This window comes from Daktulosphaira vitifoliae, unplaced genomic scaffold, assembly GCF_025091365.1.
Source record: "Daktulosphaira vitifoliae isolate Bord-2020 unplaced genomic scaffold, ASM2509136v1 Scaffold_3, whole genome shotgun sequence".
In the NCBI taxonomy this organism is placed as follows: Eukaryota; Metazoa; Arthropoda; class Insecta; order Hemiptera; family Phylloxeridae; genus Daktulosphaira; species Daktulosphaira vitifoliae.
In genome coordinates this window covers 45,395,557-45,405,967 of record NW_026099574.1, presented here as the reverse complement: position 1 = coordinate 45,405,967, position 10,411 = coordinate 45,395,557, and the positions used below count along the sequence as shown (strand labels likewise).

Genomic DNA, 10,411 nt, shown 5'->3' with positions numbered 1-10,411 from the left:
TTGATAAATACTTCTTATCAAGAAGTAATTAAAAATAAATTATATATTTCATGTAATATTATTACGCAAATAACTACTACAAGTTTAAAACGTCAATTTATTGTAATCATTCATATCATTCATATCATACATATACTCACTCATTATAAAGTAAATTAAAGTAAATACAATATAATATAAAGAAGAAACCCCTATAAAAATTGTCTAACAAATATGTTTTCTTCTCGATTTGACTGTAGCAAATTTATTCACTAAATTTATTTCAGAGTCTATACATAGTATTGACAAATCCGACATTTTCTCTTGGCTTAGAGATGATCTCAAAAAATTTTTTATCCTTTTCAAAACTGAAAACGATCGTTCACCGCTGGCATTTTAATGTGGTAAAATACAAATGATTCTTAAAATAATTTCTATGTTGGGAAATGATGATTCTAATGATGATGATATTAAAGTTTTATGCAATGCAATAAATGATTTTTTATTTTCAGCTGAAATATAAGTCACTTTCTAAATCTATATTATAAAATTTAACTAGGTTGTTATTTTTTTTTCGAATGTTATCTGATGATTCATTATCAATATTTAATAAAAATCCAAATTTTTTATATAATTCAGTGTAAATTTACATTCTTCTATTAAGTTCAAAAATTAATTTATCAAAAATCACTAAAAATGTTTCATTTTTCATTTTTTCACATCCCGTAAAAATAACGTCCAAAGTGTTCTTATTATCATGTAATAATACTAGTCTAATTTTTTTCCTCGACGATTCCCAAACAAATGTTTCACAACCACTTCAAAATTTTGCTTCTTCTAAAAATGTGTCGAAAGAATTTCGAATTTCTTGAATATAATTCTTCAATGAAGTATATAATGAAATTACGTTACATAAATCAATATTTTTTAACTGAAGTGCTTTTGAAGTAGCTTCAAAACGTTTTAAAATTGGATACCACATGCATAACATAAATGAAAATTCCAAAGTACAAATTTTTTTATAAATAGATTTTGCTTCGTGACATACAGCTGGTCGTTGATTTTTATCTGTGTATATTACTTCTAGAACATTTAAGATTTCTTTGTACCCGATATTTAAGGATTTGCAAACATCATACCTTGATGACCACCTAGTTTTACATAAATTTTTGATACTTAATGAACCTTCAATTTCATTTAGGTGTCTTTCTAAAAGTTCCCAACGACTTGTTGAGCCAGAAAAAAAATTATAAACCATCTGTATATTGAAAAAAAACCTAGTCCCTTCACTGATAGCTTCAACAGCGTTTGACCCTGCCAAATTCAAAGAGTGCGCAGCACACGGTACAAACATCCAGGCACGTAGCCAGAAAATATTTATTGGAGGGGCCAACAATTTTGGGCCCTTGTATCATTTTCCATAATTTTTTTCCCATGAAAAGCTTGTGGGGGGGCTCCCTCCACTCCTCCTTAGACAGTATCCCATTCTATGAATCTTAAAAGTTCAAAATTATACCATTGGTTGGTTAAAAACAAATTGTTTTCGTATAAAGTATACTAATTATTACAGTATTATAAAAAACCCAGCACAGGGGGGTCGCGGCACAGTGGTGACGTGGCATAGTTGGATCAAGTATAATGATATCTGACAGTGATTAAAATCACTATCAAAAAAAACGCTTCGATGCAAATTTTTAGATAGTGTTTAATTTGGTGGATTATTCCAAAAGCTACATGATCTGCTATTTTCTTATTAATATCCTGAATGAAAAAGGGATTATTAAAAAATAGTATTTCTCATAGAAAAATTATGTTGATCCATACGCTTTTCAATAAGTTATAGCACTATAAAGTTAAAAATATAAAAAATAAAATCGAGAATTTTCACATAATAATAGCATTCGGTAGACATTTTCACCGTGAAGACAAAATAAAGTCCGAAATTTTTTTTTTTATATAATAAAGTATATTACATTAGCTTTAATTTAAGATATATATAAAAGTGTCAGACTTTCCGGAAAGTTTTCAAAAGTCAAGTTGAAAATATTAATTTTTTGTGAAAAAGTTGTCATTTTAAATCTCCCCCTGTGGGCAGGTAAAGGGTTAGATGTATAAAAAAATTATACCTAATGAAAGGTTATGATATCATGCATCTATATAAAAAAAATCTATGTTGTTTTGGTTATTTTTAGAAAAGTTATGCAATTTTAAGTAAAAAAAATTTTAAAAAAATTTCGAAATTTAGCGATTTTTAAATTTGTTACTTTTTGGGTGGATTCCCCCATTTACGAGGAACGAGGGAAATATGTTCAAGTTTTGAGGGTAATGTCTTCGACTAGATACGATTTGTGATCTTTTGACGTATCATTGAAAGACATTGATTTGGTGAGAGCTGAGAAAAAGTGGTAACAGACACAAAAAAAAAAATAAAAAAACACATCATAGTAAAACCAATATAGCTTCGCATCGAAGCTAATAATAGATAATGTGAACATAAACTGATTTAATTTTTAGCTTCGATGCGAAGCGGAGAAGGTATTAATTTTACTATGATGTGTTTTTTTTTTTTTTTATGTCTGTTGCCACTTTTTCTCAGCTCTCACTGGACCGATTTCTTTCAAAAATACGTCAAAAGATCACAAATCGTATCTAGTTGAAGACATTACCCTTAAAAATTGAAAAAAATTCCCTCGTTCCCCGCAAATGGGGGAAATATCCAAAAAAATTACAAATTTAAAAATCGCTAATTTTCGAAATTTTTTCACTTTTTTTTCTTAAAACTTCCATAACTTTTTGAAAAATCAACAAATCAACATAATTTTTTTTTATACTAAAACCTTAGATATTTNCATAGTTGGGTCCAGTATAGATGATATCTGACAGTGATTAAAATCACTATCATAAAAAACGCTTCGATGCAAATCTGTAGATAGTGTTTAATTAAAAAAAAAAATTTTTGTTAAAATAGCATATTTTTGGATACGGAAGCCATTTGCGCATAGAAGATAGGTCGTCGGGACAAATTTTTTTTTATTTTATAGTACATAAAATAAGCTTTAATTTGATATATGTCTGAAGGACGCAGTATTTCCGGAACATTTTCAAAAATTAAGTTGAAAAAGTTATTTTTTGTAAAAAAAGTTGCTATTTTAAATCTCCCCAAATGAGAACGTTAAGTGATAGATTTTCAAAAAAATGATATCAAATGAAAGGGAAATATCTAAGGTTTTAGTATAAAAAAAAATTATGTTGATGTGTTGATTTTTCAAAAAGTTACGGAAGTTTTATGAATTAGAAATTAGTGAATTTTAAATTTGTAATTTTTTTGGATATTTCCCCCATTTGCGTGGAACGAGGGAATTTTTTTCAATTTTTAAGGGTAATGTCTCCAACTAGATACAATTTGTGATCTTTTGACGTACTTTTGAAAGAAATCGGTCTAGAGAGAGCTGAGAAAAAGTGGCAACAGACGTAAAAAAAAAAAAACACATCATAGTAAAATTAATACCTTCTCCGCTTCGCATCGAAGCTAAAAAACAGATTAAAGATAAGATTTATCAAAAAAATTTTCATAGAGTATTACTCTATCGAATTTTGTAATCAACAAGTTTCTAATCAATGCAGATACTTGGTAGTTTTTTATCATTTGTTGGACCAAAGTTAAAAAAAATTTACCTACAACCACGTTTGAAGTAACTGCTATTCCATTTATTATTACGTCCAGAACGTTATCTTTTTCAAATAACGTTTTCTATGAATATAAAAATGTAAATACAGCCATAAGAATAACTGTATTACTTAATAGAAATCACAAATTAATAATAATTTCAATGTATATAAGGGCTAGTACNTCGGTGTTACTGATAAGCTACACATTGTAGTAATTAGATGAGGAAGTATTGAATTACGTCGATTTTAGTATAATATAAGCTTTACAATAGTAGTAAGCAATTTTTGAACTCTTAAGCAATATAATAATTCCATATAAAAGGGAAATGTAGGGTAAGCAAATTAATAATGGTGGGAAAAAGAATATAAAAGGAAAACATGAAAAGTATAGGTGAACGATACTGGGCGAGACGAGACTGGACGTTTTGTCGAAGAAACGTCGAGTTACGAGTTAGGTCGTTGGTGTAAGAATAACTTTATATTTTTGTAAGATTTAATTAATTTTTGTGTTAAATTTTTATATTATATTTGACTTTGTGTTTAATTTGTTTCTTAAATAAAATATCTATTTAAAAATTTGGGCTTAGCGCAAATATTTTATATTCACCGTGTTCTTAGAATTTGTGTGTGTGTGTGGGGCTAGAGTCTAGGTTGGACTGCTGGTCCTTTAGTCAATCTTAATAATTAGTGTACGAGCTGGCTAGTTTTTGGGCTTAACCGTCCTTTAGTGGGTATAGTAAAAAAGGTAGTTGTGCTGGTGGCTGACAAGGAGACACCTTCAGTCTGCTACTTTTGAGCTAGACTGTGCTGACGGGTCTAAACTCTACCCCTTTAGTAGTCCACTAATTAGAGAAATTGGAGCTGATCAGTTAATCCAACGGGAGGAGTCGAGAAGAGCTCGAACGACGAACTCGTCGTCAATATATATATATATATAAACATTAATTAATTTGTGTCTACGTTGGGTACTACCGACGTACGACATACCTTATTGATAATTCGTAAAAATAATTGAATTTTAAATTTGGGGGGGCCAGGCCCACCCAGGCCACCCCATGTCTACGTGCCTGCAAACAACGCTTGTTCAGATATTTGTTTAATACGATCATGTAATCCATTATAAATGCCTGACATATTTGTCGTGTTATCATATAACTGTCCCCTACAATTTTTAAAATTGATATCTAAATCTGTAAAACGTTCAAGTAAAGCAGTTTCCATGTCCTCACTTTTGTGACCGACTGATTTAAGGAATCCTACAAATCTTTCAACGACAGAACTATTATCTGTCATATACCTTATAATAATGGTCAATTGGTCTATTTTAGTATTATCCAGGAGTCGAATCAACAATGATTGAAAAGTATTTAAATTTTTTGATTTGAATTACAATGTTATCAATAACTGTTTTGCTCATTAATGATATAAATTCATCACATATTGTAGATGACAAGTAAGACACATTGTCACGGCCTTTATTTCCATGATTTGCAAGGAATGAATCGAATTTAGAAATGATCTCTAAGCATCCTAGATAATTTCCATTATGTTTTGAACCAAAATTTTTATCTTCTCCACGAAAAGCAAGCCCTCTTTCTGATAAAAATTGTATTGTACACACTATGCGATTTATTAAATTTTTCCAATAATTAATTTCGTTATTTACCTGTTCTTGCAAAGCATTATCTATAACCTCAGTATTTTTAGTGGTTCTTAAAAACCATTTACGGATACATGTATTATGAGATACATTTTTTTCCTTTTTCTGCAACCAAATGGTGACACTTTTGCCAATTAGTAAATCCTACAGATGGATCACTAATTATCTGTTTTTTAGTTGCAAAAATAAGGCATTGAAAACAAAACAAAGCATTCTTAGATTTTAGTATATATATATATATACTAGAAATCGTATGCAATACAACAATTGTTATATTAATTGTTATATCACTTTCATCGATACCACAATTATAAATAATAAACTAATAACTGAAGACGCTATCTAGTATAATAATATTTCATTTACATAGTTTCCATATGTTTTGACAACGAATAGACTTTAAATTGAGCCCAATCAAAAATAGTACGTTACAAAACCGGTTAATATCGAAGATAAACGTTAAATAAAACACCAAACCAACATTGAATTAATTTATTTGACTCTCTTCGATGTCCGATTACAAATGTACTATTAAACGTATATATAGTTGTATTAAATGAACGTATAAACTGACGATATTATTAAGTGATATATTTATTTTAAAACAGAACTACCAAGAAAAACGTTAAAGTATGTATATATTCAACTCAATGTTTAAATAAATAATTAACTTATATAAAATTATTTTATACTTAAAAATCATGCTTATCAAATGAAAAAAAAACAATTTATTGAATTGATTAATGAATAATTTATTTTCCAGTCCGTACTTGACTAAGAATTATTTACAAATTCAATGAATCTTAGTTATCTCTATCGACGAATATACATATTTTTTAATATAATGTAAATCTGTGTTTAAAATTTCCATTATATAATACGATAATGTATATATATTAATATATTTTAGAGAGGAAAATGTTTTACAAAAACTTAGTGTGGCTTTGTTTGATATTTGCTGAAAATTTACAAAAAATTTCTTGTCTTAATAATGGCTTAGCTCTCACGCCACCAATGGGATGGCTCGCTTGGCAGCGTTATAGATGTATCACAGATTGCGAAACGTATCCAGACGAGTGTGTAAGGTTAGTTACATAATAACAATTTGTAAGGATTGAAATTAATTTTAATTACTGAAACATGTAAAGACACTTATAAAAATATAAGTGGCATAATATTTTTTTCGTGAAAAATGTTTAAAATCAGTTAGGAAACTCAAACTGTGTTCTGGTATAAATACTTGTTTTCAAAAATATTTCACCAATTACTGACGCAGATTAACATCGAAGCGTTTTATGATAATCATGTTATGTTCTGTTAAATATATAATGACTCTTTTAAAATTAGTGATATTTTTTTTTTTAAAAAAATAATTATTGGTATTATTTAGTTTTATATATTTCTTGATTTATCAGTTATAATTACTTTTTTAAATTCATCCGTTATATCGCATACCTAAACATTTTTAACTCCTAGGCAGAAAGAGAAGTACACCTGAAAAATGTCTAATGATAAATATAGCATTCCCGTATCTAAACTCATGTCTATATTTTTAAATGGTAATAACTTCCGAAATAATGAGTCAAAAATTGTTATCAACCAGTTATTTTCTTAACTAGGTAATTTATTATTTTATAGTTAGTTAAATTGTATGTTGCCGTTAAAAAAACTTAAGTTGACACCCTTGTAAAGTATAAGGAATGAATTAAAGAAATAATTAATGATTGATAAATTTAAAATATATGAAAATGAAACATATAAAAAAATTATTATTTTAAGAGAAGTTGAGCGGTTAGTATTGAAAGAATCGTCTTGTTTATTTGACAGTAATAACATCAATATAATATAAAGTTAATATCAATGTAATTTAAGATCATCACTATACTAATCCCGTATAACTGGTTTTTTTATTTTTCATTAAAAAAATGACTGAAAAAAAATTCTAATATAAAAATAATGAATTCGACAAGATTAGTCAGCAGGTTTTTCATTTACTCCTTCAGACCAATTATACGACCTCTTCTGAATTTAATTTGAATGGCTAAGAGAAAAATAATTTTTCAAAAAAAAGTTCCCTAAACCCTTGAAGGTCTGAATTTATCAATTCTAAAATTTGGATGACAATATTAACAAAAGTACATATTGTTGTCGGTGTAACAAATTACCGGTTATTTTTGTAAATTTTAAATCTTTATTACCATTATTAAATATAAACATTAAATAACGCCTCTGTTTACAAGGGCGGATAAGCTTACTGGAAAACCGAGAATTCTCTGAAAGAATGAACTGTTGAACATCTCAACATCCCAACCCAACTGTTAAACTCCCTCGAAAACAAATACGTAACCATTTCAACTGGAAAATAATGATGTTAAAATAAAAATAATTTTCCCTTTATGCAAAATTATGACATATAGAATGATAAATATATATTTTGAAATTTTTTAAGGAAGGAAGTTCATACTTAATAAGCAAATATTAATATTAATATTAATAAAATTACATAGTTTAGAAACTATGTTAACAGGTTAAGTTCATTTCTAATTTTATGAAAATTCTCCTCCTCAAGAATAAATTCTAAAAATTCCTCCCCAGTTCACTGTTATTGAGGATTTTGCTAAATAAGTATTTCAATTAGCGGAAGAATAAGTATTTTGTTATTTTTCCTAAAATCGTGTCCTAGAGATTTTTTTTTTATTAAAATTTCATAGTTAGAAAATAATTGTTTAAAAAAATTACTATAAACCATTATTTATAACATGAGTTGATAGGTCTTGTGATATTTACGTTAAAAGAAATATCACGGGGGACTTCTTGTAGGCACGAATCAATTTTATTTTACCAGTTAATAAGGCACATCTATTTTCACTAGATATTACGTACGCCATAATTTTATACGTTAAAATATACTCTATCAAAAATCAAAATTAATTAAATAAAACCCAGCACAGTGGGGTAGTGACAGTTGAGTCCAGTATAGACGATATCTGACAGTAATTAAAATCACTATCATAAAAAACGCTTCAATGCAAATCTGTAGATAGTGTTTAAATTAAAAAAAAAAATTTGTCAAAAAAGTAGGTCAAGTGAGAGCTCAGAAAATAAATGATAGCTACAAAAAAAAAAACACATAGTAAAATAATATTAATATGAATTTCTTCTCACAAGAGGAGACTATAATAATGGGATCCTTGATATTATTTGAAGTTATTAAATCTAACAATATAATAAAATCTGACAAAATAAAATCCGAAATTTTTTTTGTTAATATTAAAGTATATTACATAAGCTTTAATTTAAGATATATATAAAAGTGTCAGTATTTCCGGAACACTTTTAAAAATTAAGTTGAAAAAGTTCTACTTTCTATATGCATTTTTATGTTTTGAACCCCCCCTGTATTAAGGGAAATGATCCGATTTAAAAAAAAAGTATGTCGAATGAAAGAAGTATATAAATATTATTTCTTATAAAAAAATTGTATTTATCCATACATTTTTCAAAAAGTTATAACATTTTAAAGTTAAAAATGTAAAACATAAAATCGAAAATTTTAACACAAAAATAGCATACGGTAGCTATTTTCACCGTGAAGACAAAATAAAGTCCCAAATTTTTTTTTTCCATAATAAAGTATATTACATAATCTTTAATTTAAGATATATATATAAGTGTTAGTANTAATTAAGTATATTACATTATCATTAATTTAAGATATATATATAAGTGTTAGTATTTCCGAAACACTTTCAAAAGTTAATTTTTTGTGAAAAAGTTGTCATTTTGAATCCCCCCTGTGGGCTGGTAAAGGATTAAATTTATAAAAAAAATATACCAAATGATAGGTAAAGACATAAAGAATCTATAAAAAAAAATTATATTGAGTTGGTCATTTTTAAAAAAATTATGGCAATTTTAAGTAAAAAACCCCAGCACACGGGGTTCGCGGCACAGTGGTGACGTGGCATAGTTGGATCAAGTATTTAATTTTAAAAATTGGTAAATTATTCCAAAAGCTACATAATCTGCTATTTTCTAATTAATATCCTGAATGAAAAAGGGATTATTAAAAATATTATTTCTCATAAAAAAATTGTGTTGATCTATACACTTTTCAATAAATTATAACATTATAAAGTTAAAAATGAAAAAATAAAATCAAGAATTTTCACACGAAAATAGCATACGGTAGCTATTTTCATCGTGAAGACAAAATAAAGTCCGAAATTTTTTTTTTCATAATTAAGTATATTACATTATCTTTAATTTAAGATATATATAAAAGTGTTAGTATTTCCGAAACACTTTCAAAAGTTAAGTTGAAAAAGTTAATTTTTTGTGAAAAAGTTGTCATTTTGAATACCCTCTGTGGGCTGGTAAAGGGTTAAATTTATAAAATAATATTCCAAATGATAGGTAAAGACATCAAACATCTATAACAAAAATTGTATTGAGTTCGTCATTTTTAAAAAAGTTATGGCAGTTTTAAGTAAAATAAATTGAAAAAATTTCGAAAATTAGTGAATTTTAAAATTGTAATTTTTTTGGAGGTTTCCCCCATTTACGAGGAACTAGGTAATTTTTTTCAATTTTTGAAGATAATGTGTTCGACTAGATACGATTTGTGATCTTTTGACGTATCGTTGAAAGAAATCGGTTCCGTGAGAGCTGAGGAAACGTGGTAACAGACACAAAAAAAAAAACAATATCATAGTAAATTAATACCTCCTCAGGTTCGCATCTAAGCTAAAGTGTTAGTTAATTTCTGTTCATTTTTCAGTATAGGCGTAATTTGAACAAAAAGTTGGGTAATCTAACTTAATTTTACTATCTTTAAAAATACTTCTATATAAATTTCTATGAAATTTTTGTTATTTTAGCATGAGGTTATGGACATAATTTGGAGGGCTAAGCCCCTTTAGATCCCAGATTACGAGTATTTTTCTTTTTTTTGGATAACAAAACAAACCCAAAATTTCAATACATTTTTACAAAATTATACGCTTACATATTAGCAAAATGAAATATTTTTCATCGAATGGACTTTATTAATTGGTACTACCCTAATAGGGTATAAAACTATACCGGAATATTAAAATTCAA

General features: G+C 27.3%; 1 protein-coding gene and 1 long non-coding RNA gene across 2 annotated transcripts in view; one reads left to right on the top strand and one right to left on the bottom strand.

Annotated features, from left to right (window-relative positions):
* Positions 1-2,507: 2,507 nt before the first annotated feature.
* The window catches only part of LOC126902646 (uncharacterized), a 16,007-nt gene continuing 8,103 nt past the window's right edge, over positions 2,508-10,411 (bottom strand). Inside the window, exon 2 of the long non-coding RNA XR_007703287.1 lies at positions 2,508-2,816. This is a non-coding gene — a long non-coding RNA (uncharacterized LOC126902646). The remainder of the gene's footprint in view (positions 2,817-10,411) is intronic.
* The window catches only part of LOC126902618 (alpha-N-acetylgalactosaminidase-like), a 16,424-nt gene continuing 11,768 nt past the window's right edge, over positions 5,756-10,411 (top strand). The window contains exons 1-2 of the mRNA XM_050680071.1: positions 5,756-5,938; positions 6,219-6,393. Coding sequence (XP_050536028.1) covers positions 6,227-6,393 — 167 coding nt within the window. The 5' untranslated portion in view covers positions 5,756-5,938; positions 6,219-6,226. The remainder of the gene's footprint in view (positions 5,939-6,218; positions 6,394-10,411) is intronic.